This window comes from Cotesia glomerata, linkage group LG3 (genome assembly GCF_020080835.1).
Source record: "Cotesia glomerata isolate CgM1 linkage group LG3, MPM_Cglom_v2.3, whole genome shotgun sequence".
Classification (NCBI taxonomy): Eukaryota; Metazoa; Arthropoda; class Insecta; order Hymenoptera; family Braconidae; genus Cotesia; species Cotesia glomerata.
The window spans coordinates 9,997,913-10,022,559 of NC_058160.1; the positions used below are offsets into that span (position 1 = coordinate 9,997,913).

A 24,647-nucleotide genomic window follows, 5' to 3' on the forward strand; every position below is an offset into this window, starting at 1 on the left:
ATTTTTTATCAGATCAATTTTTTTGTTCAGAATTATTTATAGAGCTCAAAAAACTACATCGATTGCCGTTAACCGCGTGCAAATCGGTTAATTCATTCAAAATTTATAGCAGTTTGAAAATTTAAAAAATCGTGTTTTATCGAACTTTGATAAGATTTTTGAGCTCGAAAAGCTCAAAAGCATAGGAGAGCTATCTCTTTGAGCTCAGAGAGCTCAAAATAACACATAAGCTGTATTTTTGAGCTCGAAGACCAAGCAATTTTAAGCGCTTAGGTACGAAAAGTTGCAGGGATGGCCTTCAGTGTCAACTGTTTTCCTAATTTTTTTTCTCAGCGTAGGTTAACGAATTCTTATGGTAACAATACTGTTTGGCTCCTATAACTCTATGTCGTTGAGCTTTGAGAGCCCAACGTTATTTACCTCTCACAACTCTACAAGATCGTTCTAAGACTATAACAAATTTTAACAAATCTATAACGATTTAATATTGATAATTTAATAAATAAATGCAGCAGAACAAATTTATATAGCAAATAATAATTATATATGACAAATAAGAAAAGTATTATAATAGAAATAAAATAATAATAAAACTTATATTACAAATAAAAATTATCACAATTGAATAACTATAAATACAAAACCGTTCTAACGAAATTCAATTTGACAAAAAAAAATACCTATTTCCCTAAATAAATAAACTGGAAACTTAATTGTCCTCATATATTTTTAATAATATGGATAAATAACAAAATAATTATGTTTGTCATTATAGAAGGTTATGAAATATATCAGCGCACTATTGCAGCCACTATGCAACCACTATGTGCCACTATGTCAGCGCACTATGTCAGCGCACTATTGCAACCACTACTGCGCAACGTAGAGCGCTCCCAACTATACCGTTTGTCTCTCAGAACAATCCCGTTGAGCTCTGAGAGCTCAACAACATTGAGTTATCAGACCTAAATAAAATTTTCTTACTGTAACTCTATAACAAACAGTAAACTGTGTATAGTTATGATAACTTTACAATTTAGTTCCCAGAACGAAATTTTTTTTTCCGTGTATTATTACTAGCAACCTTGCAGTCACTAGATGACTGCCGTGACTTGTGAACTATAAATAAATGAAATTTCGCATTATTAAATAATGACTTTTGTTAAATTGCACTGTATTTTTTTAACTATTGACGTTTTAAAAGATATAAGCTCATCCCGATGTTACACTCATCAAAAGCTTTCATTTGAGTACCCACATACATTTTGATATATACGTATATATAAATCTTAATATTAAAATAGAGATGAAATATATATGAAACCAATTTATTCGTGATGTGATTGGTTGAATATATCATAAGCATGAAAAAATATGCAAATTCCATAGTCAAGACTTTTTCAATAATACCAAATTTAACCATAAAAACCCATTTTATCATATAAATACACTGGCCACAAAATTTTGCTTATTCTCTTAATAATATAGATTATTATTATTTCATGTTATATATCATCAAAGAGTTTCCAACAGGATTGTCCGTAGCTTGATGAACATTAAGACTATTAGATTCAGTGTCGGTGTTGTATTCGTGGTACTTGGAGTTGTATTTGCCCCAGGCCATGTCTATCAGTGAAAATGAGCATCCTGAGAACCTGGACTCGCAACTGGCGCCCTCAAACCCAGCTCGGTGTGCTTCCGTGTATATGTGATGTTCTTTGGGTTCATGAGACAAGACCGCTCGTTTCAAAGGCATCCTGCAATTCAGAATAGCTTCAATAACCTTCCCCTTCTAGTTACTCTTACTCGTCTTCCATCAAACAATTCCAAATCTCGGAGCTAAATTTCTGAACAGTAAATAAACAACCCTCTGTAGTATTCTCTATTGTAAATCTCAGATCTCACTCAGAAATTAAGAACTTAATCCACCGGACGATTACACCGAAAATCGATCGAGATTGGCAACGCCTTGGCGCCATAAACAACCGAGTTTCCAAATGGCAGCCATTTTTAACTCCTCGACGCTCGACTTAGTCTTAAGCAGTAAAAAGCTGGCTGTTCCCCGGAGAATATTTTCCCGATTGAATCGTTATTTGGTGTACTAACTCCCTGGTGTACTAACTATATTGATACTGTGGATCTCTCTCTTGGTCGTAATGTTCTCTGTCTGTCTGTCTATTGAGTAACATTGTAGCATTTTATCTTCTTTTACCTCTCAAAGAGGAAAACCCTAACTCTAACCCGAACCCTTTGGCGGCTAACCTTCTCAATGTCATTTATCTTTATGGGAATAACTAAAGAGAAATTCTTACGAGAAAACTATCCTCATCATTTCCTCCAGCAGAGTATTCCCCTTAGGCATCAAAGTCTGAGCAGCTTCACACAAGGCTCGAAGGATGCAAGTACGCCCATTGTAACCCATTCTGTAATTGAAATAAAAATTTTAAAAATATTGTAACTTTAAATTGAAAGATATTTTTGGAAAAATTCAAAAATATTTTTTTATTCTAAAAATAAATTAATCAATACTGTAAATGCTCAGCTGGATAACAACAATTTTCTCTTGTTAAGTTCTTCTCTGTTTTCCGGGATAAAAATAAAATGGATCTCGAAGACGTTTCGGATTAATTAAAAGGCATTAACTGCATTGTTTAGTAATGGATTTTTTTTTTTTTAACGTTTAGCCGGATCTTTTTTTTCAAGCTTGTCGTCCATCTTCCTTTTAACGTTGGTCGCGAAGCGACCGAGACGAGCGTTTATCGACTTTTTTTATTCTATTTTCATGCGCGTTTCAATTACCCGGACAACGGGAATGACATCCGACCGCTGGTTCTTTCCATTGTCAATGTGGTTAGACGGTTAAAAATATAAAATAGAAATAAAAATAATAATAATAAAAATAGTTTTGTAGTAATAGCAATAAAAAAATAAAACTATTGAGAAACATTTAAAATGAGTTTTAATATAACAAACAAACAAACAAGTGGATCATTTAAAAGTTTAGAATTTTTATTTCCACTTTATTTGTTAAAACTTTAAACGATATTTTTATAATATTCAAATAAATTTTGATAGTGTTTTTCCAGAAAAAATTTTCTAATATATTAAATTTTTGGACGCAAGACTCAAAGACAAAATATTTTTTTATTTTAAATTCATTCCAGGTTAATTGTTTGTTCATTTTAAATCTTGTAAATTTTTTTTATATTTTTAAAGAATGAATTAAAAGAGATTGAGGTCAAGCAATATTTTTAATAAATGAAAAAAAAAATATTTTTTATTTTTATTTTTTAACCTCATCCACTTACTAACTTGCTCGGTTATAAAGTTAGAATTCGACAGGTACTGGCACGTAATTTGGCCGGTATCTCAGTTCTTTTGATGAACCAAAGATGCTGGCAATGCAAAAAAATTTTCAATAAAAACAAAAATAAATACGAAACCGCAGGACATTTCTAATGACGAGAGATATTTATTGAGATAAGATTGAATAATATTTTATTTACTTTTCATGAATATTTATAAAATATTGAGATGGATCTGCTATTGAATATTCTGAGTTTCAGGATGATCAAGACTAATAGCATTCCTTTGAATTTAAATATCCTTATACTATAAAAATATTATCAGCTAAGGAATATATACATATATTTATAGGATCTGAATGTTTCTTAACAGGATATTAGAGCGGTGTGCATCGGAATCGATACTTAACAGAAGTTTCTCCAATGTTAACTTTATAATTAAACGGTAAAAAAATACTCACGCGTCTATAATGACCTCGAGTTTGTTATAAAGTTCCCGCCGATGTCGTCGTTTAAAGTAGTCGTAATCCGATTTCCGATAGTGGATCTTCCCGATCTTGCTCTTGCCGATGGGTTCTTTATTTTTATAGTTCTTTTTAAAATTGTCAACTGCATTGTTGCCGTAAGTTCCCTTATTCGGATTTCCGTAGCGAATCGAATCAGAATTTCCATTGAGAATCCATTGATCTGTCTCGAGCAACGCAGGATGACGGTGCTTTATTGAATCACCCGGTCGACGATCCTGACGGCGAATTTCCAGCAACGGATCCAATGACGGTTTGCTTTCGTTTGGAAGATCGTAAGATATTCCCCAATTCAAACCCTCGGTAAATATATTGTCGGGCGTCAGTGTGTGGATCGTCATGCACAGTGCAATCTATCCAACGAAAACAACAACAATAATATTTCCAAAAGTAAGGATTTAGTACAGAATATTAAACTGATTTAGTAGCAAAATTTTTAGTCATTTATTTGGGAGAATAAAATATTTCTTACCCATCAATATTATTTTTTACAGTTTAATAAAATATTTTTTATTCTAAATAAATTATATTAATATAAACAAAGCCTTATTATATCAAAATAAATATTTGTTTCCACCAAATAATATTTAGAAGTAGTTACTTAATATTTCTTTGGTAAGTATTGTCGGTAGATGGCTCTGCTTTAACTCCAATGTGATACATAACCTATTCACTGACTTAAATTATTTTATTCAGCTCGATTTTGGGAGATTTATCAAACCTTTGAAAACACACATACTCTTAAATGGCTTGTGTCATTTTTCAGTGGAGTTTAGTTTAAATTTTTCAATTTGTCTATTATTGATATGTTAAAAACTTGTTTAATTTTATAAATGTCTCAAATAAAAAATAATAATTTAATGAGATTATTTTCTTTACAATACCTTATATTTTTACTTAAAATTATTTATTTTAATTATTTTGATTTATTTTGAGTAAAAAATTTAGATTATACGCTAAAATTAGTTAAAAAATTAATTTCTTTAATACCAATAAACGATTTATTAAGTAGCAATAAATAATTTATTAAATACTACTAAATATTTATTTGATGGAAATAAATGGGCTTTAATAAATAATTTAGTAACTATTAATAAGTCTTATTAAATAGAACCAAATCCTTCTATGCAAAAAATTATTTTATTTTAATTTAATAAATCATTAACAAAAAATTAGAGTGCAGTTCATCGGAGATAAGGAAAAAGTATAAAGACAGAGATGAGAGACGGAATATAATTGATTGAGTGGGACAACGGTTTGACGTGACCTGAACTAATCACAATTGGTCGTATAGCGGAAGAAAATAAAATCACTTACGGAGAAGCTCGAGCCTTCCGGAAAAACTACGTAACGTTTTCTTCTGGACAGAGATCTCTCGTCGGTGTCCGCCGGACTCATTGTATACAGAAGGATATACAACACCAGGATATATAGCGTCAATCCCCGGTGGCCCTTCCACATCCCTGTCTCCGTTTTATATCTTTAATTCTTTTTTTGTCCTGTTAAATTACGTCCTTTCTTCCTTTTTTCTGATCCACCAGCAGAGAAAGCTCTCTTAAAAAACGTTGCACTTATTATTACAAAAGACATTACATCGCAGCAGACCGAGAGGGTGAAACAAAAAAATGATAATCCATTAAAACTTTTGTATTCCTTTGGTCGGAAAGTAAAGAATGGGTTGAGTAATAAATGTAATATTTGCAGAGTATACTGAGATGGATGTTGCTCTGTACATTGTTGTTACGTTGATGTATTTATAGTTTATTATTTAAAAGAAGCGATAAAATAAGTGAAACGGGATTAAAATTGATGGGAGCCATTGTATTAGTGTCCCGTGGCATAATAATAAGAGTCCAGAATGAATGAGTAAAGTAAAGTATATTTCAGTGTGCCGTACGGCGTGCGGCGTACGCCCGCATCACAGTAGATGGAACTTCCTGCGGTAGACGGAAGATCGATCCCTCGGAGGGGTGGAGAAGGGGCGCGAGCCTGGAAATATCTCGTAACTCACTTCGGTAAGCTCTTTAGGAAACAGGAAATTGTTAGTTGGTAGAGTGAAACTGGCGAGAAAATGATCGATAGACATGACTACAACGATACTCCACTCTTTAATGTCCGGAGTGGAGGTCAACTCTCTACAACTATCTCGGCAATCTAGACAAACTTTATTTTCTTTCATCCTCTTTTCCTAATTTAAGCTTTTTTTAATAACTACATTCCTTAAAGCGACATTATTTTATTTTTTGGTATTAAAATAATTTCAGCTAATGTAAGAGTTTAATTTTTCAATGAAAAAGTTTTAATAATAATTTTTAATAAGAAACAGAAAAGCTTTTTTTAATAATTTGATTTATCCAATCTTTAAAGCTGTTAAAAAATTTTTAATTGCATCAATTATAATTTACATAAAAGTTATAACTTTTTATTCGAAAACTTTAGGGGTTTAATAAAATAGTTATGAAAAGAAAATTAATAAAATTAATCGTTCACGGGATGATAACTATATTAATTAATATTTTTATAGCTTTATATATATATACATATATTTTTATGCATAAAGTGTATAATAAAAAAAAAAAAAAAAAAAAATAATGATAGAATAGTTAAATATTTAAAATGAATATGCATAGAGAAATAAAACACGGAGAAGTTTACGCTTTAAATTAAATTTATATAATAAATTAAACAATAGAGATATGAGGGACTTACCTGTAACGTGTAAAAATTAATATTGCCGAGTTTAAAAATTACGTGTTTTAGTTATTGTTTATTTTTTTTTTACCTCGAGAATATAACAGCGTGATAAAACAAGTACGTTGTGGTTAATGTTCAACACACGACACATTAACATCTATCTGTGGTATTTCTCTACTCCAGTCACCACTTGTTCACGCAACGCTCCTACACGTCATATTCTCAGTTATTTGCTAAACAATTAACTCTTCGCGAGATCTTGTATGTTCACTTAAATATTAAATGGCTAAATTTGGATTTCAAAATACTATCCTCTTGTCGTAATAACCCATTAATTTTAATTTAAACTCAAATTGCCCGAGTAATTACAACTGGACTAGAAAAAAAGAAATATTTAATAAATTCTGCTTCTCTCCATTACTATTAAATTAATCCCAACGACTTGGTAAGTCAGGAATTATTAAACCACCACGTTACACCTTTCATGGGCGCCATACACAATTACCCCCACCTTGAACAGTTGACACGACTCTATTGGCTAATGTTAACCAATCAGCCTCGTACGGTAGCCGTAGAGCGGCGGTGGTGAGGGTAAGCCGGTATCAATTCAACTGGTGAACCGTGAGGATATTTAAGACGCTCTAAAAATTATTTAAGGTCAAAAAATAAAATAATAACCCTGGTGGTGATAAAATACCGAAACTCTATGATTATTTTTCTACTCGTAAATTCCAGCTAGGGCGTGGACTTTATTTCCGTTTTATAATCCAATTGTATCGATGACAACTTTATTTCCACTATTAGCATAATTCAGTCGGTTGTACTGAAACTCGGGAGTGCCAATGCTATTTACTGGTAGTTATATGTCCATAAAAAAAAGAGAAAAAAACTAATTTAAAGTAATTCAAGTGAAGAAAACGTCTTTTGTATTATTCTTGCCAAGAGTCGTGGTCATGAGGGAGTACCCTGGAACCGCGAGCGCGATGTTACCATTTCCCTATTGTCCTGGCCGGTGGTTAACCGTAAATCCCATGTGACTAAAACCTCGACCCAATTTTAAAACTCTTTTTATTTTTTTTACTCCACTGAGAATACAATACCTTTCAACTTCAACTATTATTTTTCTCCCATCACTTATTATTTATTACTCTGTACATATTGATATTTTATTCCGAAAATTCAGCATCATTATTCCTAAAAATTATTCACTAACAACTCCAATAAAGATATCGGACACTGATACGCTTTATGACAGTCATTCATTGATTGATACGCAATGTCATATAAATCTGGATTTTCTTCATCTTCTTCGTGGCTGGAAAGAGAAGTTGAAGAAAAAAAAATACTATCGATTGTCTCCGATATCTGACGTAAACTAAGAATACATATATATGTATTACCTCAATATGACACGCAATAAATCATCCAGGAATGAAATCCCGGGTGGTTGTAAGAAAATTTTCGATTCACATATTGTCCTCAGTATGCAATTCTTGCCAGGGAACCCGAGTCTGTAAAAAAAGGTCACTATGATTTATATCTCCATTTATATAAATATCTTTTTTGGATACTTATTAACGTCAACATTATTTAACTTTTTCCTCTGAGCTGTTACTATATAACAGATAAAACTACGGGTAAAAATAAATATTTCTGTTAATTGAGTTTTATCATTCTTTTGGCTATGAATTTCACTCTGACAGGTTTATTTTCCCTTTGATGTAAAATTTCCGCACCGAACAATCATGTAATAAACTTCTTGCTTTGTTTCAATTGATAAACCAGAGTAAATTCGTTAAATCCTATACAATTCCCAGCACATTTTCCCAATTTTACAATATATATCTCCACATAAATTGTGACATTATTGTTAAATACTTTGGTTTACACGATAGATAAATTTCGATAGTACACGGAGAAAAATTAATAATAGTATTTACTATACGAAAATATTAACTCCTACTATCTGGAATGGTAATAAAATTAATTAGTCCCAAAATAATAGGTGTTATCATTGATAATTGTACTAGTTACTATTAATAATGTTAACGATTACTATCGAAAATGATAATTGTAATTATTAAAAATTATAACTGCTATAATCGAAGATGGTATCTGTAACCATCTTAGATTGTAAAAATTCTGAAAGAAAAAATAATATAAATTTATTTAATTTAATTCTTTATTTGCATCCATATTTTAGTTATGAACATTTTTTCCTTTAAAATATTAAAACAAATAATAACACAATCGTTTAAATCCATATATGATAAAAATTTCCAAATATTAGAGCTGTTATTGATTATTTTGAATGGTTGACTATGATTATCAAAATAGCAATCATCCAAGATTTGGGTTACTAAAAAAGTTTTATTATTATCAATTATTAATATTTTTTCACAAGATAAAATAATGAAACATCATTTGATGGTTCCATTATAATTGAATTAATTGTAATCCTATCATCTATATTATTAAGAGAATATCATTAACAGAAAATATTCTATCTCTAAATTCATAATTAATAAATGACCTTATATCTTGTGAATTATTGACATTTTTACAGATATAAGCTCACTCCGACATTATACTCATTGAGACCTTTCATTTGAGTACCCATATCAATTTTTCATAAATTTATATATATATATTATATATATGTATATATGAAAAATATATAAAAATTCATGTGGGTACTCAAATAAAAGCTCTTGATAAGTGTAACATCGGAATGAGCTTATATCTTTAAAAATGTCAATAGTTAAGAAAGTAAAGTACACTTTAACGAAAATCATTATACAATTAAGCAAAATTTTATTTATTATAGTTCGCAATTCTTGGCAGTTACATAGGGACTGCAGGTTGCTAGTTTTGATAATTTGTGCATTGAATTTCTTCAACAGAATGTATACCTTAAACAGGTCAATGAGTTTATTTCATCTGCTAGCTTTAAGAATATCATTTAATTCAATGCAGAAGAAAAATTACATGTAGTCAAGCTGATTCGGTGCATTTCAAAATACGATACCATCAACTGGAGCAAAGAGTATGCTCTCTTTAATTGAAATTGTTACAGGGAAAATTTTAATTTAAATAAATAGATAATTATGATTAATAATTAGTTTAAAGCTTTTTTGTATTCAAAATTTTTTTTTAAATCTTAGATTTTTTGAAAATTATGTTTTTTAAAAATTTTTTGTAAGATTAAAATTTTTTTTTGAAATTTGAATTTTATTGAAAATTTTGATTTCTTTGGGAATTTCAAATTTTTTTTGAAAAATTTGGCGTTGAAACTTGTTTTAGACAAATAAAAATTTAAATATACATTCAATCCGAATTTAATCCCGATTTTTTGTGTACTACACTGCGCTACAACTGCTTTTAGTTCATTCAGAAATGCATCCACACTAACGCAAATTTTTAATTTTTTAAATATTTTTTACTAGCTTAGATAGTAGCTATTATTATTACTGATGGTAACTGTAACCATTAGGTTATATTAGGAATTACGATTTTGATAATAGTAGTAACTAGTTAAAATATAATAGCTATTATTACTGATTACCATAATAATAGTAGTAGTTACCATCAGGATGGTAACTACTACAATTCAGATGGTTTACATAATTATTTAAATAATATTTACTACTATCGAATTCAGTTGATAGATTTTACCATAACTAGATAGTAAACTCTACTATAAAATTTTCTCCGTGTAGTAATACTAATTTTATAGTGTTGATGCTTGCCAAGACCTTTTTATTTAATTACCACTATAATTCATAATTAATCAATGACTGTGTTATTAATTATCCTCGAGAAATTTTGTTTAAAATAAAAAGCTCTTGGGAAAAATAATTAATAATAAAATTACCTTTGGAGAGCTAGTTCAAAAGTGTTGTAAAAATCTCGTTTGTGTCGACGTAGCTTGTGGTTTGATTTTTTTCGGATTATTTTTTTCTCAGAGGAAATTTCATCGGAAGGGATGGGCCAGATTATGTCAAACTCGAGATCAAGATTCCAATTGGTCGGCTCTTTGACTTGGATTGATTTCAGTCCTATTACGGTGATCTAGAAGTTGAAGGTATATAATGTTAGCTCTAATGAGAGTAATAATAAAGCTGATGGGTGTAATTAATGTGAGGTTGTAAGTATAATGATAGTTTGGTTTTAGCGGTAGATAAAGATTTAGTGTGATTTAGCTTACCACGAATGTGGTGCTCTTGGGAAACACCAGGTGTCGTCTTTTGCGATGTAGTAGTTTAGTAAAGTTAGGTTCAGTTCCAGTTCTAGTTCCAGGTGTCATAGTATCCAGAGGACACTCTGAGTTAGCAAGAGTCAACTGCAGAATCTCAAGAACACTTTGGATGATGAGGAACGAATGTTTAACTCTCATGACAAGCTATTTCTACGTGAAAAAATAAAATCTAAACTTTTTTTTCGAGTCTTGGCTCGATAATACTCTGAAGAAGGTAAAACAACTGCTGAATTCAAGAGAAGTTACTCAGATGAAAGTATGAAAGAGTCTTTTGGTGGATATGAAAACTCGTTCGACACCCGTTACTACCAGAACCAGAACCAGAGCCAGAGCTGACAGATTGTTTGACGTAAGAGTTATCGGAGTTCCAGACACATCATCAGTACTAACGCAAGTCAAGTGTTATATCCGTCTAGTTTTTTTTTATCAAAATCTATATTATTAAGAGAATGAGAAAAATTTTGTTTTCAGGATAGTCATATGATAAAATCGGTTTTTTAAAATGAAATTTAGTGTCATTGCAAAGATCTTGACTTGAATTTGTGCCTTTTCAAGGTTTCATTTCATTCTCACCGATATTTGATTTATTATGATAAGTATATAAGCTGCATTCGAAAATGCTCTATCTCTAGATACATAATTAAGAAATGACCTTGTATCTTGTCAACTATTGAAATTTTTAAAGATATAAGCTCACCTCGATGTTACACTCATCGAGACCTTTCATTTGAGTACCCACATCAATTTTTCATATATTCTATACAGGGCGTCCCAAAAGTCACGGACGCCATTGTAGCATCTGATGAAAACAATAATTCTGAGACGAAAAGTCCTTAGCCATTTTTCAATTAACCGCATAGATAATTAATTATTAATTAAAAATAACGTCTCTTTATTTGTTAGAGAGAGAGAGCGCCAGTGTCCAGTAAAGTATGTGCCAAACAAAGACACAACTAACTGTATGACTAACTAGCTAACGTAGTCACACATATTTACTTACACATTCACACGTGCAAGCGTCTTCGTTGGAACGCACTTGACTTGACACTAGTTCTCTCTCTCTAACGCATAAAAGGACGTTATTTTAATTAATAATTAATTATCTATGCGTCTGATTAAAAAATGGCTAAGGACTTTTCGTCTCAGAATTATTTTGTTTATCAGATGCTACAATGGCGTCCGTTACTTCTGGGACACTCTGTATATATTATATATATGAATATATGAAAAATATATCACAATGTATGTGGGTAATCAAATGAAAGCTCTTAATGAGTGTAACATCGGGATGAAATTATATATTTAAAAACGTGAATAGTTAAAAAAAGTACAGTGCAATTTAACAAAAGTCATTATTTAATAAAGCAAAATTTTATTTATTTATAGCTCACAAGTCACGGCAGTCACATAGTGACTGCAAGGTTGCTAGTTATTATTATTCTGCAATCATCGAAAAAAAATTTTTCTATCAAATTTTCATTATTACACTTTTTCATATCCTGAAAGTTGATAAAATAATTTTTTATCAGGAAATAAAAACATAACTTTATTGGAAATCCCGGAGAAAAAAATGTTTTTATCAGTGAGACTCTTCTTTTATCATAAATCACAATCTGAAAAGCCACGGGGGAAAAAAATAATCTAATCACAAAACAATGTATTGAATATATCTAAAAATATAAAATCCATAAAAGCTCGTGATAAAATAATATCATTTTTCATCAGTTAATTTTTTCTCATCACTTTTAATCTGACAAATAAATGCGCTACAAAATAAAGAAAGTCAACCAAAAAATCAACTTTTAGCAGAATTTTTTTCTTTATTTATTATTATTATTATACACACGCTGTATAGTTTTATAAAAACGTTTAGCCTTTTAGTTTTTATTCATCTCTCTGTTGCTATGTATATATTTGTACAGTGCACATATATGAGAACATATGAAGGATGTTGTTAGTATACGACGATGAACTGCGACACTGGCTCGTCGGCAGGAAATTACACTCCTGCATTTGTATAAATATAAATAGAAGTACATACTCGTGATATCTAAAGTTTTAATCCTAGATGACGTTTTCCTTGTTCCCGGTGACATTCATACGTATATTTTAATACTTCAACATATGTAAATAATATTTTTATTCCTCTCTGAGCCATAAAAAATAAATTTGTCATAAAGTTATACGCAAATAATAATAATAAGAAGAAAATTAATAATATAAAGCATGTTAGCGTATACAAAATGTTTATTAATGTAAATTTCAATAAAGAAAAAAATATAATAAATTTAAGTAAAAATGATAGAGTAGGTATGCGGTTATTAATAAAATTCCACGGGGTTGTTTTCATCCTCGTCATTTTAATACTATCTTTCTCAGTTACTTTCCCTCGAGTAGCGCTGTAAGCGTCTCATAAATTTATCACTACCAAGTTCAGTCCTCGGTGAATTTAACCGTTATCGATGTTAAAATATCGCTTAACCCCACGAGAAAAACTTATCTCGTTATTTCTTGTTACTTTTTCTTTATTTTATTTCTTCTTTTCTTTCTTCATCTCTTTTTTATTTTCTTCAGTCCGTAATTATATATTAATTCAATGTAAAAAACGAATCGGAGCATGTAGGATACAGATGGTCGCAATCATTTATCGAGTCATGAGCTAGCTCGTACCGAGTTTTTGGATCGACGTCATAAGAACCACTGGGTAAACTGTAAAGAAAATATTAAATAATATAGTTTAAAGTTATTTAATAAAATAAGCAGTTAATTGAATTAATGCTCGAGCATAATAACAAAATAAATAAGATTAGTTTTTTATGGGGCTTCGTGTGACATATGAATATATAATGTAATATAATATGAAATAGACAAGGTCACCAGGTTTATAAATGAGAAACAGAAAATGGGAAAAGTGATTTTAATAACAGAGTAAATAACGTTGAGCACTCACGTGAATATAGAAAAGAGAATTTCTTGCATAAAGGTGCCTTTTCCAACGTCGGAGTCATTTCTTCTTGCTGCTTGACAAAGAGCCTTAAGTACGCAAGCTTTTCCGTCTTTACCCCGTCTGCAAAGACAAAGACATCGTACTTTATTGTTAATCATTTATGTCTTCAATTTATCATGGAAATTTATTTCTCTCTCTTTCTTCAATAATAATAATAATAATAATAATAACAATAATAATAATAATAATAATAATAATAATAATAATAATAATAATAATAATAATAATAATAATAATAATAATAATAATAATAATAATAATAATAAATTTTTACAAAAATTTATTATTATTATTATTATTATTATTATTATTATTATTATTATTATTATTATTATTATTATTATTATTATTATTATTATTATTATTATTTAATAAAGAGGTCGTTATTATTCAACAACAATTTTAAGTTATTGATGATAATAATGATAATAATAATTATAACTAGCAACCTTGCAGTCACTATATGACTGCCGTGACTTGTGAGCTATGAATAAATAAAATTTCGCTTTATTAAATAATGACTTTTGTTAAATTGCACTGTACTTTTTTAACTATTGACGTTTTTAAAGATATAAGCTCATCCCGATGTTACAATCATCAAGAGCTTTTATTTGAGTACCCACATGTATTTTGATATATTTTTTACATATACATATATATAATACACATAAATATATGAAAAATTGATGTGGGTACTTAAATAAAAGGTCTTGATGAATGTAACATCGGGATGAGCTTATGTATTTAAAAATGTCAATAGTTCACGAGATACAAGCTCATTTCTTAATTATGTATCTAGAGATAGAGTATTTTCGAATGAAGCCTAAATACTTATCATCATAAATTGACTATTGGTGAGAATGATATGAAACCGTGAAAAGACATAATTCCAGATCAAGACTTTTTCAACGATACCAAATTTAACCATAAAAACCCATTTTATCAAATAAATACATTGGCCACAAAATTTTGCTTATTCTCTTAATAATATAGTGATAATAATAATAATAATCATAATAACAATCATAATAATAATAATAATAATAATATTAACACTTTCGTATCTAGAATATTCAAAAGATTTTAATTTAGTATCAGACTGCGAGATAATTTTAAAAATCAATATTCAAGTAAATTTTGCTATTTAGAATTGAAATTAGCTTCTATGTCACAAGCACTTAATTGGGGCGGATATTATACTTCGGTAATGAGTAAAAGCACTCCTAATTACTCGGATGATTGATTTGAATTATTAATTTAACGAATAAATAATAAATAATGTCAATCCAAAATCAATACGTTGGGTAAATTGTTATTGTTAACTAAAATTACGGGTAATTATTTATGAAATAACTGAGTGATGATATCAACGATAATAATAATAACAAAGTTTATTATCGTCGTAGAGTGATAACAGGAAAACAAGCTCAACGTCACGTTACTAAATGACTCAATGTCTAGTCCGTGAAAAGCTTAACATTAGAGCGGTAAATATCAAGAGCCGTGTTGTAGATATGACGTTACGCGGTTAAGAACCCACTGAAGTAGAAGTAGAAGGGTAACAGCTCAGTGCTGCTACTGACATCTTTCCCGGGGTGTAATAACCAACTTGCTGTACTTGTACTCATATAACTTATGAGTAAAGTGTATGTAAATATTAAATGCAGATAATTCATGTTTGTAAATGTCGGAGACGGGTAATTGAGTGAATTTGAATATTATTATATTAATGAATATATTAATGTATGTAATTTATTAATGTATGTAATAATATATTAATATATTATTATATTAATGAATTATTATATTAAAGAATATTTTTTTCCAAGCTTATGGTGATTTGTTTAATTATTTTGGCGGGAGGGCATAATACCAGGGAAAATGATATTAGTAGAGGGATAACATCGTTAGAACTCATCGGTCGGACGGAAATTGCCAGCCTCCAAAATGTATCCCCAGGGCATGTGATAGTACTGCAATATCGATATCTTATAAACTAAACCGAGCTATTCCTGTGTATATAGATTGTCTTAAGCTTGATAGCTTGCCATCAACCAGAGGTTATCTTTATTATATTGATCACTATCCATAAAGTATGTTTATTTATTATCTACATCCAGACATATAGACAGGTTTGAATTGATAAAATTTGGTTATAAAAAATTTTATCAAAAAAACGTGAATATTACTTTTTAAATAGAAAGACAAAATTTTTTTTGTACCTGCAAAAAAATTTATCAATTCAAGAATTTTTTCTACTTAACGAGATCCAGGTATTCTTCTAGTGTAAAGAATATCTATAAAAAAATTAGAAAAACGGTCACCCTAAAGGCCATCCTTGCAACTTCCCGCTAATTCCATACCTGGGCGATTAAAATTGTACTTATGACATTTTTGAGATTTTTGAGCTTAAAATATAGGGGAGGGGGAGGGGGCAAAATGGGGTACCCCCAAAATTTTGTAAAAAATTTTTTTTTTTCCAAAAAGCTCTTTCAGCTTCCTAAAATATATTTTAACGTCATTTCCTACAATTTAAAAGAAAAAAAAATTTTTTAATTAAAAAAACAAAAAAAATTTTTTTTTTCTAACTTTTCTTACAGTAATTTTTATCGTCATTGTGCATCGTAATAAATTTTTTTTCAAATCTACGATTACTTTTTCTAAATTTTTAAGTTCTCGCTTTACAAATGAATGATTAAAAAAAAAAAAAAAATCGGGGAGTCATTGGTTCCATGTCAGTTTTCGAAAATCATGTTCTAATCTGATCTTCACATTTTTAAGGTCCTAGGAACTAGTTCTTAATATTCCTACGAGGATATCTGTCGGCGCGTGTGTATGTGAGTGTAAACCTCTAATGTGTCGAAGAAAAATCTTACACAGAAAGAAAAATTTCTTGACTGGAGAACAAAATTCTTGGCTCAAGAAAATTTTCAGGTGCCTGAAGGAAGACTAAAGTTATGTTGCCCGAAATAAAAATTTTTCTTGAAATTCTATTCTTGGTGGAAGTAATTTTTTCTTAATTCAAGTTATCATAAATACTTGATGCAATAAAATTTTACATTTGATCAAGATTTTTAGATACTTTAGGGAAGCAGTGCCACCTACTTCAGCTGAAAAAAAAATTTTCTCACCTTGAGAAAATTTTTCTCTTGAATATTTGTTACCCATTTTATATTATTTTAGCGTGCAATTATACATATTGAATGAAAAAAAATGATTCAACATTATTTGATCTTCCCATTTGATATGTTAATCAATAAAAATATTAATGAAAATTTACTTCTATCTTTATATTTAATTTTTTGGAGCAAGAGGCTTAATTTTCTCAAAACAAGAAGATTTTCTTGACTTAAATAAATTTTCTTAGATCAAGATACACATTTCTTAAAACAAGAGAGTTAATTTTGTTGGAATAAGTGAAATTTCTTGTGTCAAAAAGAAAATTTTTTTTTCGCTCAAGGTAATAATTAGGAAGAAAAATATTTTCTTGGCTCAAGTGAACCTTTTTTTCTGTGTAAACTAACCATTCTAAAAGAATGTCTTTTTCAAATAACTTCGAAATTTATTCTCGGATAATTTTTGATGTCATAATTTAACTATCAATGCTCAGAAAACTGTGTCAGAGGCCGCCAATTTCTTCAAAATCATTTAGTGGGCTTGTGAGATATTTAATTTACAAAGTAAGATCTTCAGGCCTACAAGATCATTCAACTTGAAAAAATTTTCCTGAATCCCTAAACCAAGAAAAAGAGTGCAAAAAAATTACAAATGTTTTTTTTTCGTGCTATTGCTTGGAATTGCGCGAGAACTATGTCTAAAAAATTTTTCACCGGGAATCCAAAAGTTAGAATCTTCTCAAGGGAACTCTTTTTTTTATATTGATATTATTTTTACTCAAGCGAAACCCGTCAAAAATTACTACAAAATTAAAAAATTTTTTTTTGCTACCTCAATTTTTGTTAGGAGTATATTGCGTCAACTATAACAATGTTTCTTTTTTGGGTGATTTGTTCATCTCTCTGGGTTCTTTCGTAGACTTATCGATAAGAAAATGTTATTTTTTTAACGACATTTCATTTTCGGATAATGAAATTTTTTTTTCACTTTTTCAGGGGGTACCCCATTTTGCCCGCAAAAAAAAAAAAAATTTTTCTACGGCAACTTGAAATTTGATTATTTTCCTTCAATTACGACTGAAAACGAGAAAAATCAGCATATTTAAGTCCTTAAAATCATAACGGTTTCTTAAGTACCCCATTTTGCCCCCCCCCCTTCCCTAATTTATGTGATATTTTGAGCTCGCTGAGTTCAAAGAGATAATATTTCTATGCATTTGAGCTCTCCCAGCTCAAAAGTCTGATAGAAGTTTCATAGAACACTATTTTTGGAATTTTCAAATCGCAATAACTTTTGAATGGATGAACCGATTTTCACGCGGTTGGCGGCATTCGACGTAGTTTTATCATTCTCATAAGTTATTTTCAGGTTTTAATTGATCGAACCGAAAATTTCGGAGTAATCCCGAAAAAACACTTTTTTCGGTTTTCTTTCGTTCACGATATCTCTCGAACGAATCAACCGATTTCGACCAGCTTGGTGGTGATCGACGTGGTTTTTTATTACCTAGATCTGATTAGTTTTTGGAATTGATCGGTGGAGCCGTTTAAAAGTTATCCAAAAAAAACCACATTTAAAAAAATTTTTTTTCTTAGTTTTTTAAGATTTCTCAAAATTTACTGATCCGAATCGGTCCAAATCATACTCAAAATCTAAGTTTGGCCAATCCTTTTCAAATGGCACCAACCGCGATAAAATTGAATCACACACACACACACACACACACACACACACACACACACACACACACACACACACACACACACACACACACACACACACACACACACACACACACACACACACACACACACACATACACTCTCGATTGTAGACGTCACTTTTGTCAGTACCAGCAAGGCTAAAGGTAACACTAACTGGAAGGTACTGGACATCTACACTGCCAGTGACCATCATGCGATACTCTGGGAAACGTCAAACGACCAGAACCTCAGGGGGCCTATCAAGCAATTTAACACCTTCGGTTGGAAGGTGAAATCTCTTGACCCAGAAGTATTGCTAACAGCCCTCGATAGTGATCCGATAGAGACTGGATGTGCAGAAGAACATACTAAGGCCCTGATGATGCGAGTAACACAAGCTTGTGATGCCAGTATGCCTTGCAAACGTTTTATGAATTCAAGACCTGCGGTACACTGGTGGAATGATCATATCAGCAACCTCCGTAAAGTGTCATCGAAAGAGAAGAATATCACAGCGTGGCTATCAACGACCTAACTCTGCAGTGCTGATCGCAGAGTACAAAAAAGCTCGTCGTGAACTTAATAAGGCCATAAAAGAAAGCAAAGGAAGATGCTGGAAAGAGCTCATATACGAGGTCGACAAAGACGTGTGGGGTCGGCCGTATAAGGTGGTCATGACGCACCTGAAGAAACAACAAATGCCATCACCTACGTGTCCCCAACTCCTTCAGAAAATCGTCACTGCGCTGTTTCCACAGCAACACAGTCTCAATTATCAGTCAACGCAAGATGAACTGGACGACATTCCACCTGTCACTGAAGAAGAATTGTTGGAGGCCTGTAATCGGGTAGGAAATAATAAAGCGCCGGGATTGGACGGAATCCCTAATATAGTCTTGAAAACCATCATAAAGGCAGCACCAAAATTATTTCTAGACGCTTATAACGCATGCCTCAAGGAGGGGACTTTTCCTCGTAAGTGGAAACAGCAACGGTTAGTACTTTTACCTAAAGGAAAGAAGCCGCCAGAAGAACCGTCATCTTACCGACCACTCTGCATGCTAGATACGGTGGGTAAGATATTTGAGCGTATCATCCATCAGCAAATAGATGCAGTAGTCGACCCACTCTTGGCAGACAACCAGTATGGATTCCGGAAAGGACGATCAACCCTGGACGCGATCAACCTGGTTGTTAATACGGCCAAAGAGGCAATCGCAGGAACTAGATGGAAGGGTGGAACGAAGAAGTACTGCCTGGTGGCTGCCTTGGACATCAAAAATGCTTTCAATTCCGCTAATTGGGACTACATCATGCAAGCTCTCGACGAGAAGAACGTGCCAACATATCTTCGCAGACTAGTGATTAGCTATTTTAGAAATACGATACAAAGAATGGTCCGAAAGAGTATGATATAACCGGTGGTGTGCCATAGGGCTCTGTTCTTGGTCCACTTCTGTGGAATATCATGTATGACGGGCTCCTGAGACTGAAGCTTCCAAGATGTGTCAAACTGGTAGCGTATGCGGATGATGTTGCCGCAGTGATCGTCGCCAAACACCTCGACGAGATTCAACATCTGTTTGACATCACTTTTGAGAAGATCAACCAGTGGATGGATACAGTGAACCTACAACTGGCCAAGCAGAAGACCGAAGCAGTGCTTATTACCAGCCGAAAAGAAGTTGAAACAATTAAGCTAAAAGTCGGTGACCGAGAAATCACATCACAACCTCATATACAATATCTGGGAGTGATGCTTGATGCCCGACTCAACTTCAAGCAGCAAGTGGAACACGTCTGTACGAAAGCGTCAGTAGTGAGAGCTAGTCTCGCACGATTGATGCCGAACGTCGGAGGCCCAAAGCAGAGCAGGAGGCTACTATTGTCATCAGTAGTCATATCGGTGCTCACCTACGGAATATCCATTTGGGCTGACGCACTATAGGTGCAAGATTCATGGAGAAAAGCTGGACCAATATATCGTATGAGTGCCCTACGAGTTGCAAGCGCCTTTCGAACAATATCAGAGGAAGCAGTGTGTGTCATTTCCGGAACTTTGCCGCTCAGAGTCTTAGCTGAGGAAAGACGGAACCTTTACCAACGAAAGAGGACAACCACACAAAGTGCCGAGGAACTCAGAGCTGAAGAACGGCAGAACAGCATCGCACGATGGCAATCGCAGTGGGACGCCGCGACAACAGGGAGATGGACACACCGTCTCATACCGAAGATCGACGTTCGGCTAAACCGAAGTCATGGCGAGGTCAATTACTATCTGACGCAGTTGTTGTCAGGACATGGATGTTTTCGGACGTATCTTCACCGCTTCAAGCATGATGATTCACCGGAGTGCCCGTCCTGCCCAAGAATCAATGAAGACGCGGAGCACGTTTTCTTTGAGTGCCCACGATTTTACCCACAGCGAGATGAGCTGGAGATGATCCTAAAGAAGAAAATCCAACCAGAGACAATAGTAGAAGCAATGTTGTCATCAAGAGCCTCCTGGAACGCCATCAGCACATTTGCAACAGAAGTCCTTATAGACTTGCGTTCCATCGAAAGAAGAAGAGCAAATGACAACAACTAGAAGAAAGGTAAAATAACACCTTAGCTACCAGAAGAAAAAGCAGTAGCTAGATCCTCCCCTCACGAAGTAATGCCTAACGGCGGTTTCCATGAGGGATTAGGGGAAAGAGGAAAAGGGGTTTAGGGTTTAGTGGGTAGGGGCGCTAGCGTCGAGTTTTAGTATGACACTGCGTCGAGTCGCCACATATCCAGGCCAAACAACTATGCCTAGAATCCGTAAAAAGGATTCCCCCCCCGTAAAACAAAAAAAAAAAAAAAAAAAAAAAAACACACATACACACATACACACACACACATACATACATACAGACATAGTGACAACCTCGCGGGAGTAGTCAGGGAAGCTTCCTAGGGCCTCAAAACGTCGAGATCTGATGAAAACTCGATTTTCGAAAAACGGGGTAAAACCAATAACTTCCCGATTTTTGAAAATCTTCGATTTTCTTAACGGGAAGTTAAAAATAATACGTAGAAATACTTTTGTTGTGCATCTTAAAATTAATTTTTAAATTAATTAATAATATTTTTGAGGAAATTTCCGAAAAATTTACTCATTGAATAATTATTAATATTTAATTGACTAATAAAAAATGTAGCACTCTGAATTACCGGTATACACTTAAGGGGGAACACCACTGTGACGATCGAAAAAAAGCGGTGATTTTCGGGAATTTTTTTCACAGGGAAAATAAAAGAATTTGGGGATCGGATTTTTTTTATGTTATTACGCGTACATTAAAGATTATAACCCTAAATTTTTATTGAAAAATATTTAATTATTACAAAGTTATTAACAATCTCGTAGAGCACTAGAAAAAATTTCCCCCTCCATGGTCGGTTCGATAACTCAAAAACGGATCATCTGAAAATAAAAACCCAAGTCGCTTTTTAATCAGTAATTTTTAAAAAAATGGTGACTGATTGAAAATTTTCTCACTATTCTTACGGTTTTTTTGTGTTTTAACCCGGCTAAAAAAATATTTAAAATAAAAATTTTTCCAATTCCGTACGTGCGACGATAACTACATCCTTACTGATTAAAAAGCAATTTGGATTTTTATTTTCAGATGATCTGTTTTTTTGAGTAATCGAACCGACCGTGGAGGGGGGAAATTTTCTCCAGTGCTAGACTAGATTGTTAATAACTTTGTAATAATTAAATATTTTTTAATAAAAATTTAGGGTAATAATCTTCAATGTACCCTTAATAAAATAAAAAAAAAAACCCGATTCCTAAATTCTTTTATTTTCCCTGTCAAAAAAATTCCCGAAAATCACCTCTTTTTTTCGATCGTCACAGTGGTGTTCCCCCTTGACAACACCGCAAGAGTTCCCTAACCTTAAAATTTATTTATGTTTACTGTCTAACTAAAATGACTAAGATCTTCTAGCATTTAAAAAATCGTGGTTACTTATGCGCCGAGGTAACTGCGCAAGCGGTGTTGCCAAGTCAAATACAAGACTTTAAAGAATCGAAGCTCCTTGTGATTTTTCAAAAAAAATATAAAATATCTCCGTAATACATTCGAAAATCTACTTTTTTATTGTTTTAATCGAAAGCTTATTATTTTTTTAATCAAATTCAATGAAAATAAAATTTTTTTTAAATCGTTAATTGCATTAAATTCTTAACCAAATACATGGCTGGTGGAATCTCGATTTACCTACATGTAAAAATTACAATTTTCAAACCTAATTATTTCATTAAATATCCCGGAAACCTACTGTTTTTTAATTTTTTTATTAATTATTAGGCTACGTAGATTAAAATTACAAATTTTCAGGAAGTTTTAAAAATTTGACTAGGGTAGGGCGGGGCTAGTTGATCGTAGGGGAAAGTTGTGCAATCGAAATATCTCGAAAACTAAGCAACTTACAACAAAAGTGTAAATGGTGAAAAGAAAGGGTTACGAGAGGAGAACACGTCGCGCGAAAGTCAACTGCCGTCCGATGTTTAGACTGACAAAACGTTTTCTTTTTTTTTTTGCGTGAAAAAAAAAAATAGGTTTTTAGAATTTTTCTCCTACACTCGCTTAAAAATGCTATTTTGTAATCATGAAAGTATTCAAAGATGACTTAATGTTTGCTCTTTCGATTATATATGATTGTTTATTTTTAATTCTTATCATTCTTTTATAACCTAACTTTTATTTTGTTGCCTCAATTGGGGCTAGTTGAGCAAGGCGCTGACTGCGTGTTAAACCAGCCCTACTATATTTTCAATATTAAAAAATGAAATTTTTCTTCACTAAATTAATAATTATCAATTGATTTGTACATGTGATGATTTAATATCATGTGTAAAAATTAAAATAACTCATATTGATAGTATATTAATAAATATATAAAACATAATTATAATTAATATTGTTATGTTTATAATTATTATTATAATCATAATTATACGTATGTAGAATTATAATAAATTACATATTTGCTTGTTGATTACAATTTTATTTTGTTTTCATATCATTCTATACAGTCATTCCGTCTATTTTAGCCATTGCACAACTAGCCTCATACCCATGCTCAACTAGCCTCACTAGTGGGGCACGTTGAGCAATTTGAAGCGCTCGCGTATTTCCGGAAATAACTTGAAAATTTGGACTCGGATCGTTTTTGTGTCGCTAGACCTTTTGAAAAAGACTAAATTACAAACCTAACAGTATATAATTTGATTAAATCCGATACATCGTCTTAAAGTTATGGAAGATCGAACCAAAAAGTGATCAACTAGCCCTGCCCTACCCTACTTCGGGTGGATCTCCTTAAATAAAGCTCTTAAAAATTTTTTTTTGGTTCAAGAATTTTTTTTAGCTCTCTGGAAGTTGAAAAAAAATCTCATAAATATTTCACAGCTTTAGTTTTCTTCGGTATCGATTTTTGTAAAGTTTAAATTAGATTGATTTAATGACTTACGTGGTCAACATTGACTCAACTTTCGGATACAACTCTCTCCTGCTGCGGCGATGGTAAACCTCGGCGGGTTTTCGATAAGGCACCGTTTCTCTGTGAGGAAGCTCCCAAGCGAGCCCCGCAGTCACACCTACCGTGAAGAAGCTTTCCGGCTTGGCATAGGTCCCGATCGTCAGACAGTAAATCAACTGCATTTACATTCATTATATTGTTTTTTCAGTCTAATATATTCGGCGGAAAAAAATTCACTTTACCTGGACGTTGCTACCCTGGGGAAATATTAGATATCTCGTTGGTAGCTCTCTTTTTGTTCTGTTAGACTTACAACCTAGATCGTTTGCCTCCGCAATTGCCAGAATTGTAAATAAAATTAATAGAGGAAAAAAACTCGGATTGATATTTGTTGTCATTTCGAGTTTAAAACTACAACTGACTTTTTACTCGCAGTACAGTGATAAATATAACGGTTTAACTTTTTAAAAACTCGCTAAGTACTCAAATAAATACTTATTGCTTAACTTCCGGTAATAAAAT

At 32.0% G+C, this 24,647-nt stretch overlaps 3 protein-coding genes across 4 annotated transcripts; all 3 read right to left on the reverse strand.

Annotated features, from left to right (window-relative positions):
- Positions 1–1,434: 1,434 nt before the first annotated feature.
- On the reverse strand, positions 1,435–6,740 carry LOC123260963. 2 transcript variants are annotated; one of them, XM_044722375.1, is made up of 5 exons: positions 6,539–6,740; positions 5,147–5,383; positions 3,767–4,182; positions 2,313–2,423; positions 1,435–1,757 (listed from the first exon to the last, which is right to left on the reverse strand). In XM_044722375.1, exons 2-5 carry the CDS (start codon positions 5,288–5,290, stop codon positions 1,496–1,498), a joined length of 933 nt encoding a protein of 310 aa, XP_044578310.1. In that variant the 5' UTR covers positions 5,291–5,383; positions 6,539–6,740; the 3' UTR covers positions 1,435–1,495. The 2 variants fall into 2 exon arrangements, with proteins under 2 accessions (XP_044578310.1, XP_044578309.1); XM_044722374.1 differs by having other exon boundaries at positions 5,147–5,399; positions 6,539–6,721.
- Positions 6,741–7,574: 834 nt separating this feature from the next.
- On the reverse strand, positions 7,575–11,178 carry LOC123261244. Its single transcript, XM_044722798.1, has 4 exons — positions 10,731–11,178; positions 10,398–10,594; positions 7,924–8,034; positions 7,575–7,838 (listed from the first exon to the last, which is right to left on the reverse strand). The coding sequence occupies exons 1-4, from the start codon at positions 10,917–10,919 to the stop codon at positions 7,718–7,720; spliced, it is 618 nt and encodes a 205-aa protein (XP_044578733.1). The 5' UTR covers positions 10,920–11,178; the 3' UTR covers positions 7,575–7,717.
- Positions 11,179–13,121: 1,943 nt separating this feature from the next.
- LOC123260525 lies at positions 13,122–24,523 on the reverse strand. The gene is made up of 4 exons (XM_044721664.1): positions 24,368–24,523; positions 24,117–24,301; positions 13,732–13,848; positions 13,122–13,490 (listed from the first exon to the last, which is right to left on the reverse strand). The coding sequence occupies exons 1-4, from the start codon at positions 24,521–24,523 to the stop codon at positions 13,370–13,372; spliced, it is 579 nt and encodes a 192-aa protein (XP_044577599.1). The 3' UTR covers positions 13,122–13,369.
- Between the last annotated feature and the right edge of the window lie 124 nt (positions 24,524–24,647).